Here is a 22,795-nt window from a genome sequence, read left to right as displayed (position 1 = left end):
ATTCTGTGAGAACTGCACTGCAGTGTACATTTGGTGGTGTGTGGGCCTGTTCTAGGGATCTGCTTTTATAAGAAATCCCACCTTAATTCCTTCTTCACAGCATTAAGTTGTCCTTGCAATTGATCATTCATGTCCATTTGCTCTTCTAACTCCCTCTGAAGTTTCTTTTTGGCACTTTCCAGTCTGTCTATTTCTTCTTCGGCTTCTTCAACCTGACGTTTCATTGCTTTCAAGCGCAAACTCAACTGAAATATTTAAACAGCAGCTGATTAGAGGAATATTTTGATAAAGGATTTCTGTTCTCCCTGCCATTTATAAGTTGGGGAATGAAGTCTCAACTTTGCCAATGTCATGATATTGCACAATGCTACCTGGGCAGTAGTTGAAAGTCAGCATTAGTCTTTGAGACCAATCAAGTAATGGTACAGGTCTGTCGCATCTTACGCGCATTTAACATGCGTGAATTCAGCTTTACGTGGTTGTCAACAAAAAAAAAAGAGAAAAATAACAATTTAAATACTGTTCCTGTAGTGCGGGAGATTCCGCCCGCCATTACACTCAATGTAATTTTGACTATACGTGGTTTTCGCTTTACACACTGACCGCGGAATATAACCCCAGTGTAAGATGAGACAGACCTGTAAATGTAGTTTTTGAAATTGAAAAGAACAAAACAGATACCTCCTAGCTACTGTGAAGATGTAGAATTGTATAGACCAATGCAGTGGTAGCATCCAGCGTTCAAAAAGGGAAAAAAACAACTGTGCCTGGAGTTACTGGAGTGTCATAGTTAAAGCTACATAAGGTGGGTGAGGTAATATTTTTTATTGAACCAACTTCTGTTGGTGAGATACACAAACTTTCAAACTTGGTCCAATAAAAGATATTACCTCACCCACCTTGTCTCTCTAATATCCTAGGAATGACATGGGTACAACTACATACATAGTTTAAGCTACACTAACAGAATTTATATTTTTTTATATATATATTTAGATACATAAAAATTACTTTAAAAGTAAAGACTGAATGACTGTTGCCACAGCAAACATTTTGGAAAGTGTAATCTGCTTGTTCACTAGGTGGAATAAAGACTATTTGACCCAGTTTACTAAAACACACAATGCTGTAAGCAAGTAATCAGGAAAAGTCATATGAAATGGTAATGCACATTGGTACTACAAATTGCAGAATATGCTTATATTAAAAAAATCTAAAAAGCTTCTCTCTTTAGAGAGGATTTTTTTTTGTAAGGGACAACATATATTGCTTTCTAATGTATGCATTTGCAGCTGGTTGATGACACTTTCTGGTGTTCAATGAAGTTTTAAAAATAAACAAAAACTACTGCACTGCTAGTAATCTGTACATGAAATGCCTTCATTTTATTAAAGTCTTAGGAGAAGCCTAAAACATCACATTTTCCCACTTACTGCTACTAGGCTGAGGAACACAATGGCATTGGGAATAAAATAATCTTGTAAAATCAGTTCACAAAAAATAATCATCAAGCATTTATCTGTATTCTAAACCTTAAGTATCGCTGTCTTTACAATGCTCGGTAATTTATATTTACAGAAATAACAGACTTTCTGTCTACCTGGTCCTTTTGGTCAGTCAGTGAGAGATGTTCATCATCTACTTGCAACATTAATTCCTTCACTTTCCGTTCAAGTCTGCGATTGCTTAGCTGGAGATTAGCCCGATCCCTAAAAAACACAGACACGTAGAAATGGCAGCTGGAATAATTCCAAATTCTTCTGAGCCTATGCCCTTGTGATATTGTAAGTGCAAAATAAATACTAATGGTATCTGCTTTGATGTAGTGATTCTGTGCAACATATTGAAATTTTATTCAAAGCATGAAACACTTCAGGAAAAATATACTTATTTTCTCAGTGCTGTACTGAGAAAGTTCAGAAGGTAAGAAGCACTTCTCACCAAAAATCAATGCTGAAATGCATCTGCAAACAGAAATGTTTAATTATAGCTGGCATTTCTGTGACTATAACTGATGGCAACTATTGATAAAATAAGAGATATGTCTAATGCTACTAGTTAGTATGGCAACCCAGTGTTAGGGGTTGTATAACAATTCCCATATTGATTTTGTATTGATGTAGCAATCAAAAAGAACATGTTAAATGCTTGCTTTTAAACAAAATGTCATGCAAATTCAGTGCTTGTGAAAATGTTTTGCAAGGATAGACCTGGAGACTACACAAACTTCCAAGTCACACTAAATTAGCACAGTGCCACCCACCTATGTGCACACATACTTTCCAGGCTCTGAACTTAGCTTGTTTTACCTCTCTTCATTTTCTAGCCGTCCCTCTAGCTCAGTGATCCTTGCTTCCATCTGAGCAACAAGTCCTTCTTTACTGGATCTATAAGAACCTTCAAGGTGAAGGATTCGGCTCTTCAAATCTTTGTTCTAGAATTAGAACATACATTATTACTATTATATATATATTTATTTAAAATATCACCATTGGCATATTAACAAACATAAGCACTGCCTTAATACCAAACAAGTCCACACAGAGAAACACAGGGGCTAAGGTGCTTTTACATTCAGTGAGTAAGCAAAAAGAGTTTTTGGGGTTTTTTTGGACAAGAGTCAGCCGGTGAAATCTTTGTGGGGAGGCTTGTAACCCCTAGCAAACCCATCTTTGTGCTTCAGAGTTATGCTTTAGAGGATTTAATCAAGATTAAGAATTAGAAACAGGCCTGAATTGGATTCCTTGGGTTGAAGTCCCCTGAACCTTCGGAAAGTTTGCCAGGGGCTCTGTGTTATCTAACTTGTGGCCCCCTCCATTCACTGTTCTGTACATAGGTCAAGATTTCCTACATCACACTGGAATTATTTTAATCTCCATGACAAATTGTTTTGTCTAAAATTCTGAACACCTCTATGGCCAGCTGCTGCATATATAATAAAAGGTGTCACATACATGTGAGCAGTATTATAGTTGTGTCCAGTGCCACTGTTGTGGGCAAGGATCTGACAATGTTTCCATTCTTAATACTTCCATTCTTACTTTAAAAGGGTCTGTGGTTTGGCCATGCAATTCTTTTGCAGGTGTAAAAGATAAAAGGTTTTTTCCTGAGAAAACAAGACTGAGGGGGGGACCTGATAACATTCTTCAAATATATTAATGGCTGTTATAAAGAGGACATTGATGAATTGTTCTCCATGTCCACTAAAAGTAGGACAAAACGTAATGGGCTTAATCTGCAGCTAGGGAGATTTATGTTAGATATTCGGAAAAAACTTTCTAACTATAAGGGTTGTTAAACTCTGGAATAGGCTTCCAAGGGAGGCTGTGGAATCCCCATCATTGGAAGTTTTTAACAACAGGATGGACAAACCTGTCAGGGAGCGTCTGGGTTTACTTAGTCCTGCTTCAGCACAGGGAGCTAGACTTGATAACTTCTTGAGGTCCCTTCCAGCCCTACATTTCTATGATGCTGTGATTTATCGTATTTGTGGTACAATCTACAGTCTATTGCTATTTTTTCATCTCAACTATAATATGCATGACGAAAAATACTGCAGAGTAAACTAAAAGACAAGTCACTGTATTATATTCATATGCCAGATAATTATATTCCGAACAATCCATAGGCGGACTCAAATACATATTAACTAACTTAAAGGAAAACAGAAGACTTTTTAACCAAAAGAAGTCCATCTAGGTTTTCAATAAGGTTTCCTTTTCCCTCCTAGGACTCGCACATTTAAAAAAGTATATAATCAGTAGTGAGAAATAAGTCAATCAAGTTTCATTCTAAGTTTTCATGTGGTCACTAGAAAATATCCATGGATTTATGTATCTTCTCTCACTTTAACAATCCATTACTCGCCATGTGATGCCATATGGAAATCTCTGATCTCTTAAAAAACAGACTCTCTACCATCGGCAGTACAAACTAAACTTATAATTAGAAGATATCAGAGAAACACGGTGGGTGAGGTAATAGCGTTTAAACTTTTGAAAGCTTGTCTCTCTCACCAACAGAAGTTGGTCCAACAAAGGATATTACCTCACCCATCTTGTCTCTCTAATATCCTGGGACTGACAACTACAGCAACACTGCATAAAACAGTTAGAAGCTATGACACTGAGTAAGGTTTTATGAGTTTCAAAATACACCAATCAGCAAGAGACTGAAGTTAGACTCTAGTATATTGTTTGCATGAAAATGTACAGACAGTGTTCATTTAAGATATATGCATAATGTTTTCAAAGTTTCAACTTAATAATTTTATATCAGAGTTCTCTTAAAGAACCCCTCAATCATTACAAAAGAAAGTTAAAAATCAAGCAGCAGTGAGAAGCTTATATGAAGAGAAGGGTAATATTGAAAAAAAAAGTTTTGAAAAATATTGAAAAAAAAAGTTACCTCAAGCTGTGAAGTCCTCAAATCTCATAAATTATAATTTACTGGGCTATAGGGGGATAAATCAGTGCTGTAACTGGAGGATCTATGGGGAAAACCCAACTGCTGATGTATCAGTAGGTGGCACTCTTTCCTTTAAACTCATTACTGAGGTGATGTCTACTAACTATAGCATTATGTTGGCATGGCTGACTCAGATGAGTCAGTAGTGCAGGATCAGGCTCTAAAATGGGGTGAAACAGTTCCATCACACTTTTTGTAAGACTATGGGCATGAATTTTGGAATCCTGCCCCAATCCAATTCTGGTAGTTACATTCTACCTATCTAAATACCTCTTTTATTGCAAGTGGATAAAGTATTGTTCATCTCCTTTTATCCTAAACTATCATGTGGTCCTGTTAAATAATACTTGACATGTTCGACCTCAGTGGGGGCTGTGCGTCAGCAGTTCCTAGCATATGTCTGTTTGTAAATTGCTTTGTAATCCACCAGGATGAAAGGCACAATAAAAAGGGAAGAAGATTAGCTGTCTGCAAGGGAGAGTATGATAACTGTTTCACAGACATTATCAAATAGTTTTAAAACACTTCCTATTGTATAAGATAAAAATTTAGGCAACAGAAAGTAACAGTTCTCTTTCTATTAATTCTGTACTTTTTATTTCACAAGAATGCTATTTTTCTGGATATTATTATAATTATTTCTGCAGAAGCAAACTATCAGACCAAATTGCGACTGCTTAAAATTATTATTTTGGTAATGGTATGCAGGACTCCAAAATTGTATTTAGAGTTTGGAAGATCTCTCCCTCCAAATCTGATGAAGGTTTTAGATCTAGGCTAGCTGACAGTATTTTTGACATTTTACTGCATTTTCCCTACATTAGTCTTAAAACCAGTCAATATAATTGGTAGTTCATTTTTCTTAAACTAATAACTGTACAAAAACAATTTATTTATTATTATTTATAATGTCTTTCATCCCAAAACATATAGACAAACTGTATAGGGATTCCTTCCTTAACACTGAAATACTGCCATCTCTGAGATGAAAGTAGGAGCTGATAAAACTACATAGCACTGTACAGTACAATGGGTTAGGAAATAAAAGTGACAAATGTTGTATTTAATTGAAACTGCAGGGGAAATCAGTGATGAAGTACCTAATTACAGAGTTGAAATTCAGTATCTTTACTCTTATGAAACATGCCTTGGGATCTTTATTGACAACAAGTGGTCAGAAACTCACTTTCGTCTGTCTCTTCTAAAGATGGTAGGTACCTCAAGCTCACTAAGCTGATGTCGCGTAAACTAGTGAATCACCAGCACTACTTCCCACAGCCCTTAGATGCCACCTGAATGCTTCCTATCAAGGCACTAATCTAGCATGGTCTTGCTCAGTTTGTGAGATTTGTAGGGATCACACATTGAGCTGGTATGGCTACAACTCTTACCTGTCTCTCCAATGAAATCTTGTCACACTCCAAATCTTGTCTTATAGCTCTTTCTTGAAGTAGTTCGTTCCTCATTTGTTCAATCTATTATAAAAAGAAAAGCCAGAAACTTCAGTTCAGTGATTCAGCATCTATATTTATTTATTTATTCAGATGTATAAAATTCCCTTTTCCATAAATGGCATATTGAATAGATATTACAACTATAACCCCAGACAAAAAAAAGACTGACCCCTTCCAAAAAGATACCTTCAATACTTCAGCTGATAAAACACCCCTATCAATAAAGAATTAATATAGGGCTATACCATTCCTCTGTTTTATCTGAATACTTGTTTTCACTGGAAAATCCTTGTGAAGATCAAAGAAATATAACAGCTGCTGGGAACCACACAACTTCACCCTTGGAAGAAAACCAATATGGGAGCTGTTCCTGAACTACAACCATATCAGTGCAACAAGGCAGTGATGCCCAAATTCCCTCCTGCCCCTGCTCCTTCTGGTGTTGCCATCAAAATCATTACAAATGCCTTTGCAAGTAGCTAGTGTATATACAGTATTTGCGCTATTCCCTAGATAGTACTGAGTGTAAGGAATATCATCTAGGGGATACAATGAATACCATGCTAACACCAATTACTGTACTTGTGAAGACTTTTGTGAAGCTTTCAGTAGTGACTACTCTGTTTTCTACCAGAGTCAACCCGTGCCTGCTAATAGTGGAGGGGATAAGGGGAGGGAAGGGCAGAGCGAGGGCAGCCGGCTTCAGCAGTGTTACTGAGGATGCTCAGTCCAAGCCAAGCGTAAAATCTAGGGGACACATGACCCCGCATACTCCTCCCCAAGTTGACTCTGTTTTCTACATTACTATAGTTATGTATTAACTCAGGCTGAGTAAACATACTAACTAACTTTCACTTCAAATAAATCTGTAACATAGAGAGTTATCTTACAAAAAACGTTTACGTAGCCATCAGGGAATCTTACATACAAATGAAATAAATGATGTTGAGAATGTGAAGGTTAAACAAGCAGCGCACATTGAACACCTTATCCTGGATCACTTTCACCAAATTATCACCTTAAAAATCATATCTTTAACTAATCACATGTTGAAAAGTGGTCATTTAAGTTGTTCCTATAAGTTTTATATGAATACAAACAGTGATGGAATTGCATGCAGTTGTACATGTTTTATCCATGTAGCATTTCACAACAGCAGAAGGCATTCTTGAAAACTAAGGTCATATTAGTTACTGGACTACAAATGTCAGCATATGGCTCTATTCTGGCAACAGCTGAATAGAGTTCTTTTGGAACTAATTGTTGCCTATAGGCCTGGAGGTGCAATAATATCTCAGAGGTGGTTTTTCCCCTTCTTTAAATACAGTAAACAAACATTTGCTCAGTTAAGATTTAATGAAAGATTGTTTTAGTATTATGCCTTTTATGCTTTATGAAGATATTTTAAAGGAGGCAGTTATAAGCCAAAAACAAATTCAAGATGACACAAGAGTATCTAGGTGAACTAGGGATTTCAAAAACATCCTCAGCCTAACAGTAGGAGTAATCTTAATGCCCCCACAAAAGGATGACTAAATAGAGTAAGCAGGGCTGTCCTTAGGGGGTGCGGGGCCCGGGATGGAAGTGACGAACCCGTCAATTCCAGGACCGACTGCGCCAGCCAATAGCACCGGCCGGCGGGGTCTTCCAAAGCGCGGCACCCGGAGCAGTCGCCCCGATTCACTGTACCCAAGGGACGGCTCAGAGTGATTTGCAAAGTTTCTTAAAGTTTGTTTTGATGCACAAATGTGTATGAGCATCATGTATATCAGCATTCCTGGTCTTTAAATCCAGGGGTGCTGGAACAACTTTTATAGTGGGGGTGCTGAGAGCCATTGAAGCAAACTGTAAATCCGGTATATGATGGAAACCACTTCAAGCCAGGGGTGCAGCCACACCCCCAGCAACCCTAGTTTAAGCATCTAAGTTTACATCTATGTACTTGTTAGTATATCAGAAAAAGCTCTGTTGTCAGGGTCATGAAGAAATTATTCATTCTGCTATAATTGCTTCAGTGATGCAAATAGGCACAGAAAAATAAGCAAGATCTGAAGTAAAATGAGTGACTAATTAAAAACGCAACTGTTAACTAGAGAAAGGGTTTTTGTTAGATATTAGAACTTGTTTAATGGGCCACAATGTAGCTCCACACACTAAAGCACTATTGTGCTCTTACTGTGTTCAGAGGCCGTGACAAATGTGCACAACCATCACCAGGTCTTAAATTAGGGAAATATTTAAAGGATGATTATTATATCGCCAAGATAATTTCTGCTGCTGCTGGATGTTTCATAGTAAAAGTAGTGTCACAAAAAAGGAAGAGAGAGGAGAAGAATACAGTCTGATTATAGTGGACCCCAGGCAGGAATTACACACAAATTACCATAAAAAGAGGAACAACAGGATCCAAATCCTGTTGGAGGCCAGCTCCCAGTTACCTCCCTGTACTTAACAAATACACAACACTAAATGCAAAGGAAAAACAGTGCCCTGAAAAATGTGCTCTGAAAGACTACACAACAGTTAAAATTTACTGTAGGTCTGTAGCATGCAGTACTTTGTGCTCAGATTCTACCTTTTTAACATATATAATCTATTCTAATTACATTAAAATAATAAACTAACTGTGCAGCTAAAGGCAACAGTTATCACAGTTGGATTTAGAGAACGTTAAAAACAAAGCATTGTAAGAACTAATAGTGTCAGATTCTACAAAGCTGTATTAGACATAACAGCAATTAGTGCCAGCTTTAGGATTAGAAGCAGCTGCGGAGTTTGAGGTTAGTGAAAAGTAATTTGATTTCTAATAACCTTTTAGATGCTATCACCATTGTTTACCATCTCTCACTGGGTACAGAGCCTACATTTCTTGAGCAAGGAAAAGTGGAAAAAATGTATATTAACCTACTGTACGCGTACAATTCTCAAGCAGCTGACTCAACAACAAACAAAAGCGGCTAACTAAGAAAGCTAATAAAAATTGTCATCCTTCATCACTAAAAAAACCTTCATTTCCACATTTTCATTTACTAGCTTTGCACACCTGGTGCCAACTAAGGAGCAGGTGTACAGTAATCCATTGGGACTATTCTACCAAAAGGAAGTGAAGAACACCGCCAATGCAACTTTATCCTCCCAGATGTACTCTGCCATTGCCATGGAAACTGGTCTCACTCTCATGGTTACTGGAAACAACTCTGGTATCAATAGATTCATGTTTGTATTTTTTTGTGTGTGCACACAAAGATTGGTGAAGCCATGTCAAACGTGTTTCCATTATGTTAGCAAAAACAAAGTAGCCCAAATAATTTCCTTTCTTTGCAGACAAAAATGCTGTATAAAATCATTGGGCCCAATCCTCCTCCCTTTGACTTCAAAAGGCAGCAGGTCTGCTCTCTCCTCCCTCTTGTGTTTGTTAAAGTCTTTACTTTTAACATAATTAGTAGCACTTTATCACAGATCAAAATGCAAGATGGACCAGATCCATAAGACTTGTATCCTGATCCTATGTTCCCCAATACTCAAAGCTGTTCAGATATCAGGTTTTGGTTAGGCCCAGCCATGAAAGTAGTGTCTGAATGCAAAATTCCCCAAGGTTTGGAGCTCTTTGGAAGTGGAGTTTGGATTCAGGCCTATCACTTGCTTTTCAAATTAATGAACAAACATTTTAGCTTTTGATCCTTTGCGAAACTGATACTGGTAGTGCTAGTCTATGCAGAGGACTAACCAAGATAAGATTTCTATTTTGCAGTGATCCAGTACTTTGAGCGCAAGTATTCCTTGCAATTATTTCTGGTAACTGCATGTATTTTGCACAGGAAATGGATCTTCTCTGTTATATACAGGATTCATAGTATAAATTGATGGTGTGTGGTTGATCCAGTTCAGGAAAAATAAACCTCTTCAACAATCTGAAGTTACTCCAAATCAAATTTTTATGGAGAGCTGGTATTAAGTCCATATAACTAAAGAAACGATTTTCACACACACTTTTAAGTGACACTGCACCCCATAAGGCTTTATGAAAATATGCTTATAAAAGTATATATGACATAACTGGAATATGTTTTATGCTACATATGCCATGTAGCATATCTCTGTAAAGTTTATGATCTACCAAATCTCTTCATCCTATTTGTATGCATGTATCATTTTTGTATTCGAAGGTATGAATATCGGCTGTGTACTTGCTTGATTTCTAAGTAGCCTTACTAAAGCATTCGGTCAGCTTCTTGAGAAAGGAATGTGCAAGTTAAGGGCTCAAACAAGAAGCACTTAATGGACAATGGATCTTGGAAGACTCCAATCCACATAAGAAGTCTACTTGAGGTTGTTCAAGGTAGCATGTGAACCATGGATGCTACCTGTAAGTTCTGAGTCATGCATGGACATGTGACTTGCCCATGTGACTTCCATCTTGTAGCTGGGATTCTACGCGGGGGAGCAAGGGGTGTCCACCCACAAGAGAAAGTCTATTTAAACCCCGGGGAGACCTCTTCATTTGGTCTTCAGCTGGCTCAAGAGATAGCCTCTTCACCCCAAAGGATATGCAAAAGGAAGCTTACTGGAACACCTCTGAGGGTGAGGTGTTATCTGTATTCAGTTTTCTTACTGTATTAGGCATAGACTTACGTGTTTTATTTTATTTTGTTTGGTAACTTACTTTGTTCTGTCTGTTACTACTTGGAACCACTTAAATCCTACTTTCTGTATTTAATAAAATCACTTTTTACTTATTATTTAACCCAGAGTATGTATTAATACCTGGGGAAGTAAACAACTGTGCATATCTCTCTATCAGAGTTATAGAGGGCGGACAAATTATGAGTTTACCCTGTATAAGCTTTATACAGGGTAAAACGGATTTATTTGAGGTTTGGACCCCATTGGGAGTTGGGCATCTGATGTTAAAGACAGGAACACTTCTTAAGCTGCTTTCAGTTAAGCCTGCAGTTTGTGGGACGTGGTTCAGACGTGTGTGTGTGGGGTGTGGGTGTGTGTGGGTGGGTGGGTGTGGCCGGCAAGCATGTCTGGCACAGCCAGGCAGGGCTCAACTAGAGGCAGGCACCACTGCACCAGGTGCTATAGAAACACATACTAAAAGACAGTCCCTACTTGGAAGAGTTTAAAGGTAAGATAAAAGGTAGATGAAGGAAGGGGGAACAGGATACAACATACTGACTGTCACAAACAACACTGTAAGCCTGTCAGCAGGGTAATTGTGGACAGAGGCAGGTGTGGAGGCAGGCGATATGGGGGGGATGGACAAAGTGGGGCACATGGGGCTGCTGGGGGAGTCACATAGACTTGGGATCAGAAGGGCTAGTGGAAGGGGGAGACTGGGGCAGGGGCACAGGAGCTAGTGGGGTGACAGCACTGAGCCAGGGACTGAATGGAAGTGAGGATGCAGGGCCACAAGGGGACAGAGGGGAGAGGGAGGCTGAGTGGGGGGTGCAGGGCCACATGGGGGCAGAGGGTGGGTGGTGCAAGGATACACAGGGACGGAGCAGATGTGCCTGCCTAAAAAGGAGAGGCTAGGGGTATGCCAGGGTATGCATAGGGGAGCTTCTCCAACTCCCTAACAACCTGCTCCCCCCAAACCTGTTCCATACTTCTCATATCTACACCCAACAACCCTCCAAGTTCATTTCCAGGCTCCTTCCCAACAATTACTTCCCTCTCTTCAGGTCCTCCATTACCTTGACTCCCCCAAGCCTTTGCACTGCTTCTGAGAGCCGTGGGAAATATGTCTCTGTATTGTAGTTTAAATGAATTATTACTCAAAGTTCTGTATTAATATGCCTAGTAAGGAATCTATTTGTCAAAACATATTTTCTGAAATTTTTGTTGTTGTCTGTATTGTTACAGACATACTCACTGACAGGTATTTTAAAATAAAGTATCAAAATAATTGAAACCAGCCTGATTATATTGTGTTTATTCTGACAAATAAAATATGCAGAACTTTAAAATATTGTGCACAGAATTTTTAGGCATCGAATTACCCCAGGAGTAAGATGTGCAAGCATTCCCCCACTGGCCTGCTGAGATCCCTCATTTCTGAACCAGAGGGGTAACCTTGAGGGGCTACAGTGTAGTTCAGTGCTCATGCTCATTCAAATCTTCGACCTCTTTCATGAAACCAACAAGAATTGTGCCAAGTTGGTGCCACACATGGCGGAGGTTTTAGTGACCGAGATATTTGCCCATTGGGAAGTGAAGAGAGATCATTTAACGCATTGCATACAAGCACATTCCCATCTTGTGTACATGCAGGCAGACTGTGACTAAAAAACAGAATTCCTGTGTATTTCAGTGCTCATACAGCAGAGTAGCAAGACAGTGTGACATGCTTGCATCACATGTACCTCTGAAGTGGCAGCTAGATATTTGTTATGAGTAGGTGACCTAGCTAAGAAACTGAGATTTCACTCTGTTGCTACCTTGAGTTGAGATAGGGGAGGGGAAAAGAGAATAATCAGTGTCTTCTGCAGCCCTATCTCAGATTCAGGGCAGTACTGAAATAAAAAGGGGGGTGGGATAAATTTTAATTGCAAGTGAAATTTTTGACCTGTCTAACTTGACAATGTTTATTTAAATGTTTAACTTGAGATGAAAGTTAACCAGTCATTTTAATGAGTTTTTACTATACACTGGAATATTAGTCTTCATTATCAGTATATTAAGATAACACATTCATAATAAAAAGGACATTTACAGACCACATATATTACCAGAACGAATCCATTATCATTTCTCATGTCATTATAGATGCTTAGCAGACCCTGAAATACTCTTCAGTATTGACAACTTAGCCACTATGGCATAAACTCAAAACAAAACAACCTTTGTAACTCATGCGTGAAATGAGAAACTCTGGATCTCAACACAAACACTTTTGCCTGTTACGTGACATTCTAGTTACCCATCTGTATTTTAGGTTTCCATTAAATTACTGAAGTGCCCACTAGTGCAGATTTGGCTAAGGTCTTTACAGCACAGACTTGCACCACATGCATGGACTCCAGCATTCAAAGCTTCCTAATTAAACAATGACACAACTACCAATTATAATGGGTCCTTTACAGTCTGAATCACTGCAGATAATGAGAGAATCTCATACAAACTGATTCCGAGCCTGTATGATCTCAGTGAAATAATGGTAAAAAGACACTACCGAAATCCAATAAGAGTCTGAGAAACCTTAGGCCCAACAAATTACTAACAGGATCAGTGGAGTTTCAAGGACACGCAAACACAATTTGAGGCTTAACTCATTTTAAGGCACTTCAGCTATCTCAGTGGGAGATACTATTTCACTGAAAAGAGATGGAAAGCAGGATTTTATTGCCTGTGCCTCCCACTGAAATTGAAGCTACTCGTATCTCAACAAGTCTTTTCCTTAGAAATCAAAAGAAATTAAAATAATATTATATGTATTCCACTGAGTAGTATCTGACTCTGCAAGTAGTCTCCATGATTTCAAGGAAACTCCTCACTAAGTGAGGTACTTAAAGTAATAATCAGAGCTGTCCCTAGGGCATGACAAATCAGGGTGACCGCCCCAGGCCCTACACTTTGGGGGGGCCCCACACTTTGTAAGGACATGGGCGGGGAGGTGAGGTGGGGGCTGGGCAGGCGGGGAGGAACCCCCCTCCCAACCTTCCCCTCCTCTGCAGAGTCTTCTGCCCACTGGCAGGCCCTGCAAATCAGCGCCTCTCACTCCCTCCCAGCGCCTCCCACTGATTAGCTGTTTCACCACATCTGGAGGTGCTGGGGGTGAAGGGAGAAGAGCAAGGGCGCAGCACGCTCGGGGAAGGGGGCGGAACTGGGCAGGGAAGAGGCGGGGCAGGGTGGGGCCTTGGGGGAAGGGGTAGAGTGGGGACATGGCCTTGGCGGAGCTGGGGGAAGCACCCCCAGCAGACAGAAAGTTGGCGCCGATGTCCTGGGCTCTGCACCCCCCCTAGGTATGGCCCTGGTGGTGGTAATAATAATAATGCCCAGTTCTCATACAGCAATTTTCATCAGTAGATTTCAGGTGCTTTACAAGTGAGGGCAGTATCATTATCCCCATTTTACAGAGCGAGAAACTGAGGCAGAGTGTTGAAGTGATTTGCCCAAAGTTAGCCAGCAGGCCAGTGGCAGAGCTGGGAATAAAACCCAGGTCTCCTGAGTCTCAGTTCTGTGCTTTCTGTGCTAGGCCACGCTACCTTCCTCAAATGTAGCCCTCTGTCAAGATAATGGTAAGTCAATAAAAGCAAAGCAATTTATTCTTAATATACCTGCTGCCATTGGTATGACATATATAAAGGCTAGAATGGTGGTTTAACTTTTTTCTTGCTTTTTAGATTTTACAGGCTTAGTGTTATTTCTAAACTTTGGGGGAAATTTTCAGAATGGATTCAACCCAGCTTTAAAAAATAATTGTTTTGCAAAATTATTATAGCCAAGTGTTTGCATGACTAAATCTCAGACTTGTGTGCAAGCTGTATGATGTCTGTCTACCTAGTTTGTGTGCATACATGCAGTTTGTGCACACAGGTAAATTTCTTGTATGCACAAAAATCCAGACCAGGAAATATTATGCCTGCAAAAAAAATGACAGACAAACTGCATCTGGAATTTTAGAGGATCTCTTTGAAAATCTGTCCGTGTAATAAGTTGTCTCATTCATAATTCATTGCACAACTAATTCCAATAGAATAAAGCACAGTATTGATAGGTAATCTGTTTAGGGTAAACTATAAATAAAAAGCTCTATCCCACTTTAACTACTTACCATTTTGAAACTAAAATCTAAAATGGAATGAACACAACATTACATTCAAATGGCTGTGATATGTGTGTTGTCTGAAAAGCAGATCAGAATTTCACATATGATCTATATCTTTATAACTGGTTTGACCAAAATCCAAATCTGAACAATCCAGAAGTTTGTGAAAAGTTTGAAAACTATGTAAGAATTTTGTGGTGTAAGTCAATTTATGTTTGCTGTGTATGACAGTTTAACACAATATACTATCTCCCCCGCAGGACAGCTGTAACCAAGTGTGTGTACTGCTGAAGGAAAGATGATTTTGGAGTTAGAACACATGAACAGAAGTCAGAAGATCAAGATTCTATATCCATGGTTCTCACACAGACTTCATAGGTGAACTAGGAAACTCAAACTCTCGTTTCAGTTTTCCCACGTGTAAAATGCTAAATACTACTACTTATTTCAAGGGTGTTGTGAAACTAAATTTATTAATATTCATAAGAGACTAAAAGAATAGGAGTACTTGTGGCACTTTAGAGACTAACAAATTTATTTGAGCATAAGCTTTTGTGGGCTACAGCCCACTTCTTTGGATGCATGGAATGGAACATATATTGAGATCTATATACACATACAGAGAGCATGAAAAGGTGGGAGTTGCCCTACCAACTCTAAGAGGCCAATTAAGTAAGGGAGAAAAAAAAAAACTTTTGAAGTGATAATCAAGATAGCCCAGTACAGACAGTTTGATATGAAGTGTGAGAATACTTACAAGGGGGGAGAGATTCAATGTTTGTAATGGCTCAGCCATTAAGAGACTAAGAGATTCTTGCACTGAAAGCTCTATTGTTGTTGAACATAATTACTATCTGGTTTGCATGCAATACAATAAGCATCTAACTTGAAGACTGATATTTAATGCATTAATGTTATTTGTGACCCTCTTCTTCCTCATCACTACACTACGGTTGGGCAAAGCAAACTTTGTTCACTGGTCAAGTACCTGTTCTCTGCACCTACTAATCCTCTCAGACAGCAAATCTGAATTGTTTCTCTCTTCATCAAGCTCCAGTTCCAACTGGGACAGCTTGTCCTAAATGAAAAAACAAAAGTGGTTCAATGGATTAGTCCTTCACCCTCTTTACAATGCTACAGAGCATTTCTCTTTAGGACTGCAAGGGCTCGATTTGTCTGAAAACACACACACATATGTAACATGGCAGAACGATGTTTGAAAAGTGCAGCCCCTGTGACAATTTGCAGAGAACTCAGGAAAAAGTATCTGTATTGTACTAGAAAAGCCTACAAGAGTTTAACAGCCTGTTTGCTATTAACTTCATTATTGAAAAACAAAACAAAAAACAAACAAACAAAAAATCTTCAGTGTAACTTCAGAACACAGCTTTCTTCAGTGCAGTTCAACAGCTAGCTTCCACTTTGAACATGATTTCCCTTTTCATTGCAGTAACAAATTGAATAAACTGAAAAAAGTGTCTGAGAAATTCCACTGGGAAGGAACTTTGCAAACCTATTACAAGGTGACTTATGCAAAAATGCTTTTTACAATTAATTCAGTTTCCAATAACCTATTATTAAATATTCGTTGGTCAGGGACACTTGCAGTAATTCTATGAGCATAAAAAATTGCAGATATATAATATTAAAAAAAAATTTAACAATAATATTTCTCAAAATACTCTAGAGGTGCTTCAACAGAGAGTTTTCTTTAGAAATTAATTTTAATTTGTTCACAGCTATAAAAAACAAGCCATTTATAAAAGCAAGACAAGGGCCTAATTCAGTGCCCATTGAAGATAATGCAAAGACTCCCACTGATTTCATTGGGAGTGGATCAGGTTTTAAGTGCCTAGGAGTTAAAACTTTCTGATTTTCGTGCCTGATGAATTGAAGGAGAACAACAGTGGTAACTGGTCAGAACGTCCATTTGTCACATGAGAAAAAGAAAGGAAAGTATTGAAAGAGCTCTCAAAATAACTACCATTCAGAACATAATATGCCCTATTAGATGTGCTGAATGCTCACCTTTGGGAGATGCCAAAATAGTTCTTGCCTAACATTGATTTTTCCATCAGAAGAGATGAAATTATGTTGTTGCTTCCAAGGCACAACCACAGTAAAAAAAAATTAAGCGTTTCCAATCATCTCTAGCAAAAAATGTACTATACAAAAGCACCAAGCATCCAAAGGACCCCCCATCCAAAAGCTCCTTTTACCTCCATTAGTTTCATTTGTCTCGCCCGATCACTTTTCAAGTGATTTTTGGCTTCCAGTTCATATTCCAAGCCTTTCACAGTCTGTTCCAGCAGCTGAGTTTTTGTAATTGCCTCATCCTGGGCTCTCTGGTGGTCCCGTAAATCCTCTTCCATAAGACGCATCTGAAACAAGAAGGCAGGTGGCACAATTTATAACACATTTCTTTGTAACAGTAATATCAGTAAATGGGCTACACTTCTGCTAAGACTTTAAAAACAAGTTATTAAAAACCAGGATGAGGGGAAGTAGGTAGTACTGTGCGCTTATTAGAGTCATTTTTATTTCATCCACAAGATGGCACCAAGTAAATAACTTTGGATCAGAGTTCTCAGATATGAAAATACCCTTCAGCGTACAGGTTTCACTGTAGTAATAATACAAACCGGATTTTTTACTTAATTATCTTTTTCTTAGCCAATTGTCCTACAGCTTTGTGCATGATTACATCTTTGGTAATTCTTTCCATCAGGTTTATTTGCTTTTCATACCATCACTACAGTTATTGATCTTTCTTATGCCCCTTGCTCTGGCACTAAAGCACTTTGATGACAACAATATTATATTTATGGTATAATTGCTATTGTATATATTAAACTATAGCCCCATACATATATAGTAGGAGGTACAACCCTTGAGGAAGAGGGTTTTCTCTCCTAACGGTGTTCTGTGTTTCATTAAATTCTCTCACTCAAGCTTACACAGTCCCATTAAAAGGTATAGTTAGCATGAAGCTCTTAGTTTTTGTGCTGTGATGAGGCGCTCTGATTAATTTGTTAGGTGTTATATACCTTTGAGTACACAAACTCCTATGACATGATCTGAGTTTCACTTTCAGTTCTCCCTCACATTACTTATATAAGAAGTATCCAGCTCAGTGATGGAGCATTACCAGGTTATAGATTTATTTACAGAGCTATTTTCCTGTTGGAAAGGCCAAGTGAGAGAAGGCTGGATAATTACAGGCCATACATTATACTATGCTACTAAGATAGTTATCTGCATACTAATAAGAAGCATCTATATGCCAGCGTGTGACACTAAGCACCCCTGTATTCACACCCAACACACGATTGTAACAATCTTTCTACAAAATATGCCTTGTGAGGTATCCTTTGAAAACTCATGACTCACTGATCAATAATATCATGGCGAAATGTATGTAGCAACATTATAAGTAAAGTTATGAAATCTCCCTGTGTGATGTTATTAGCATGTGTTCAAAACCAGACGGCCCTGCCTAGGCAAAAGTTGTCAAACAGGCCTATCCTAAACAAAGGAATGTGCGTTCACCTCAATATACATATATATAGTAAACAGGGCCAGCAAGAGAGCAGCGGGAGGAGATGGCAGGAAACAGAACAATTTGGATTTCAGTACACACACCTGGGGGAAGAAAGAGCATGGAGCCTCCTATGCCTGTCGCCTTCTTTACTGCTTGAATAAACTTTACTTTGAAGGGTAACCTGCAGAAGAATCCACTTCAAAGGTTCACTGAACTATAAAAGAAAGGGGCGAGAACCCCAAATTCACTCTCTTTCACCTAAGACAACAAAGGCAACAGCATATTTGGGCCTCTGGGATAGATCCTGACTGAGGAAAGAGTCAGTCATCATGATCCTGGGAGACTGTGGGTGAGAAAAGCCACCTTGAACAAAGCCTTGAACCAAAACTTGCTAGATTAAGTTTTGGATTTTTAGATGCACATTTTCACTTTTATTTGCTTGTAACCATTTCTAACTACTTATGTTTGAAGTCATTTAAAATCCCATCTTCTTGTGTTAATAAATGGTGTTCTATTTTTTAAATCAATCCAGTGCTGTGTTTAAACTGAACTTTTTGGTAACTCCAGTTAAAGTAACAATACTGACTCCATACAGAAGAAATGAACATTAATATCTGAACTGTCCAGGAGCGGGCTGGATATTGCAGAATTTGGGAAAGTTCAGGACAGGGAGTGTGTTGGGATCACCCTGAGATTAGTAACCTAGGCTGTGGGTTGGTGTATTGCTGACGGGATGCTGGAATCAGACCTGCTGGACCAGGGCTGCAACTATACATAGACCTACACGCTGGAAGACCGTTTGTGAGCAGCCAGGTTAGGAGCTTCAACAGCAAAATATTGTGAGGCACCCAAGGTTATGGAGCAGGCAGTGACGCAACCTCTCGCTGGTCTGGATTGCAACCCAGAACGTGACAGTGTTTCAAATTATACTGGACTGACATCCCTAGAATCCAGTGTCTTATGTCTCCAACTACAGCATGGGCAACAGTAAATGAAGAATTCCCATACTGCCTTACCCACATACCTCAAAACTGATTTAGAGGACCACTGATATGAGCAAGAGGATGATTTAGTCTTCATGCTCATTCAGCCCTCAGCCTTTCTGTTGAGACTCTCAAAAAGGATGCCAAGTGCTATATGAATTCTTGTTGACAAGGAACTGAATGGCCAACACTGAATGAAAATGGTTATCATGAGAGAGAGAGACATTTGATTGTTCTGAAGTTTGTTTTATTTTAATATAAAACTTATTATATGGATGCTTCTTCTGAGAGGAGCTTCTCCTGTAATTTAAGGATTATGCTGTATCTTGTGCAGCTAGCTATACAATAAAACATTTCATGCCCTAACAATTTACACACTCACTTATAGAAATATAATGCAGCACTCTACAGTCAAAGTCTATAGTGACACAGTTTAAAACAAAATTACCACAGTCTTTTTTGTAGTATAATATAGGGTTGGGTTTTTTGTTTGGGGGCCAGGAGTTTTTTTTTAACATAAGAATGTATGGACTGCTTGCAGTTATAGCAGATGACTTTTAAAAAAGAGTTTCAGTAATAGTTATAAGCAACATGCGAGTAACAAATAATATGGAAGGAAAGAAGAGAGAAGAACGTACAGCGATCCTTCAAACTAACCTTTTTGTGTTATATTTTTTCTATTAACTTACAGTCTAGTTCAGAGGTGGGCAAACTATGGCCCGCGAGACTCTCCTGCCCGGCCCCTGAGCTCCTGCCCCGGGGAGGCTCGCCCCGGCCCCTCCTCTGCTGTTCCCCTTCCCCCACAGCCTCAGCTCGCCCCACCGCCGGTGCAATGCTCTGGGCAGCGAGCTCCTGGGGCAGCACAGCTGCAGAGCTGCGGCCTGATCCGGCGCTCTGTGCTGCGCAGTGGTATGGCTGGCTCCAGCTGGGCAGTGCAGCTGCCTGTCCTGGCGCTCTGGGTGGCATGGCTCTAGTGGCGCTAGGCACCGGTGCTCCAGGCAGTGCGGCAAGGGGGCAGGTAGCGGGGGGGGCTGTTGGATAGAAGGCAGGGGAGTTCAGGGTGGTGGTCAGGGGGCGAGGGTGTGGATGGGGTCAGGGCAGTCAGAGGGCAGAGAACAGTGGGGTTGAATGGGGGCAGAAGTCCCCAGGGGGCAGTCAGGAAGGAGGGGGGGGTGGATGCGGTGGTGGGGGGCAGTCAGGGACAGGGGTCCCAGGAGCTGACAGTGAAGGGGGCGGGGTTGGATGGGGCAGGAGTCCCGGGGAGACAAGCAGGAAGGGTCGGATAAAGAGTGGGGCTGGGCCACGCCTGGCTGTTTGGGGAGGCACTGCCTCCGCTAACAGGCCCTCCATACAGTTTGGAAACCCAATGCAGCCTTCAGGCCAAAAAGTTTGCCCGCCTCTGCTCTAGTTCAACAAAGAGAAAGAGAAACGAAGGGGAAGTTCTGGCCTGGAAGCTCAAATTATTAAAATATATATTTTATATACCGAGGACATCCATGGACTGTTCATTCTCAAAGGTTTTCCAAATAACGAACAACTGTATTTAGAACTTTAAAGAGGTCAGACTAATAACTGTATTTAGAACTTTAAAGAAGCCGGACTAATTTTATGGTAGAATTTACATACTAAAAAGACAGAGACTTCAAGGCTGAGGCTGATTCTGGGCTGCACAAATAGCTTTGTCATTTGAATCTGAAACATCTCAAACATCCATGACAATTTCTTTAAAAAGCTAAAGCCAGGCTGTGTTGTTGTATTTTTAAAAAAAATAATAGATCTCCATCTTTTTCTGATTTAAGGCTATTTCAAAATTCTCAACTCTCTCTTCAGCAATCAACATTAAAAGAGCAAAAGAACTTGAGCAGAAACGTTATCATATCATTTTAATAAATTCATCAAACACACTTTGCATTTATCTATTGTATCCACTGAACCTCATTGCCCTTGTAGAAGTACCACTCTGATGCTCATCCTGGAGAATCAAACACAAAAGCATGGTGATTAAGTGCACAAGAGCATGATAGCAAAGATTCTTTGTCCTGAAAATTGTCTGAGGAGGATTCTAGGTCAAAGGTTAAACATGTCATTCAACTTATGAGCCAGTACCTCATCCTGCATTTTCATGGTTGTCAGGTGTGATTTTTCTAACTCAAGATTTTTGTCTTTTAGTTGTCTCTGCATTTCTGCAAGTTCCCTGCGATTTTTCTCCTTGTACTCATCAAGCTGGTTCTGAAGCTCCAGGGTGGATGACCGGGACACTTCTACAATTTCAGCCATCTGGCAAACAAACAAACACATAAAATTTCCCAAGAGTAAAACAATGCTAGAAGAGAATCTGTCTTCATTAGTACTACAGAAGAATATTTTTCTACCTAACTCAGTCTCCTATGTTACATTAGGAACATAATTCACCGTGTAGAGAACATTTTCAAAATGGTGTATATGTCCAGCTGAATTTCTATGCACCAGTTTGAAAATATGCAACTCTAAAATTGTGTTTCTAAAATGTGTGGCAATACATTTCCCTATTTCTGCCAGCAGCATTTACAGGTGGCTTGTATTTAAACCTGTACAAATTAGAATTTATTCTATGAAGCCATCACTAAATACTTTATCATACCAAAACTAAGCTGTGTGCTCACACATAGATGGCAAAACTAATACAACAATGCCGCAGCTGGACAAATCAGCTGCAAGTCACTGCAGTCCAGCTGATGGTTGTGCTGAGCAAGGACTGACAGGGCAGGTCTTTACTACCCACCGGATCAGCGGGTAGGGATCGATCTATCGGGGATCGATTTATTGCATCTCATCTAGACGCGAATAAATTAATCCCCCAACGCGCTCCCCGTCGACTCGCCGCTGTCCTCACGGCCAGATAAGTCGACCTAAGATACGCCAAATTCAGCTACACGAATAGCGTATCTTAGGTCGACACTCTCCCCGCCCCCCAGTGTATACCAGGGCTGAGTCTGTTGTACATAATGGCATCTTATTTTAACAAAATAGGAGTGTTTTACCATGGTATTTTCAGATTGCATTCTTCCAACTACTGTTCCAGTCCAGAAAGCTTTTATTGATAGTCACCAGGTCAAATACACTAACAGCAAAGTTCACATTTCACTTTCATTTACACTGCTTTTAAGCTCTTTTCTTTGTAATTTGGCAGTTTATTTGCTTTTTTCCATTAGATACCTTATCTCCTGCTGCCTCTTTTAACTGCAACCTTACCTCCTTGTGTAACTTCTCAATAGTCTTGTCTAGTTGCCATCGCTCATTTTCCATTTCATTCTTTATCCTCTTTAATTGTTCCTTCTGGTTAGTTTCATCTTTTAACTGTTCGGTTAACTGTTGCTGTTCCTGAATAACCTGATTACATTTTTTCTGCAATGGATGGAAAAGTTACACTATAAAACACAACAGCCATAACCCTCTGAGAAGTCAAAGGACTTTGATGTAATATACTAACATGTTCCATGAAGCAACAACAATAAAAATCATAATAATACGCTGTAACACAAAATCAAAAGGAAGAAAGTTGCTGAGTCAAGCTTTGACAGTCAGTCTATGACAAATA

At 39.5% G+C, this 22,795-nt stretch overlaps 1 protein-coding gene across 9 annotated transcripts in view; it reads right to left on the bottom strand.

The window, feature by feature from the left end:
• CGNL1 (cingulin like 1) overlaps positions 1 to 22,795 on the bottom strand; it is a 149,567-nt gene that overhangs the window by 5,575 nt on the left and 121,197 nt on the right. For all 9 annotated transcript variants that reach the window (XM_039492997.1, XM_039492990.1, XM_039492999.1 and 6 more), the window contains exons 11-18: positions 22,450 to 22,602; positions 21,325 to 21,495; positions 16,914 to 17,075; positions 15,683 to 15,772; positions 5,859 to 5,942; positions 2,310 to 2,434; positions 1,601 to 1,709; positions 82 to 245 (exon numbers count right to left, since the gene is read on the bottom strand). In XM_039492997.1, the coding sequence (XP_039348931.1) occupies positions 82 to 245; positions 1,601 to 1,709; positions 2,310 to 2,434; positions 5,859 to 5,942; positions 15,683 to 15,772; positions 16,914 to 17,075; positions 21,325 to 21,495; positions 22,450 to 22,602 (1,058 nt within the window). The remainder of the gene's footprint in view (positions 1 to 81; positions 246 to 1,600; positions 1,710 to 2,309; positions 2,435 to 5,858; positions 5,943 to 15,682; positions 15,773 to 16,913; positions 17,076 to 21,324; positions 21,496 to 22,449; positions 22,603 to 22,795) is intronic.

The sequence above is a fragment of the Mauremys reevesii genome, linkage group 10 (genome assembly GCF_016161935.1).
Source record: "Mauremys reevesii isolate NIE-2019 linkage group 10, ASM1616193v1, whole genome shotgun sequence".
NCBI lineage: Eukaryota > Metazoa > Chordata > Testudines > Geoemydidae > Mauremys > Mauremys reevesii.
The sequence above is the reverse complement of the archived record's forward strand: the minus strand, read 5'-3'. Positions and strand labels throughout refer to the sequence as shown.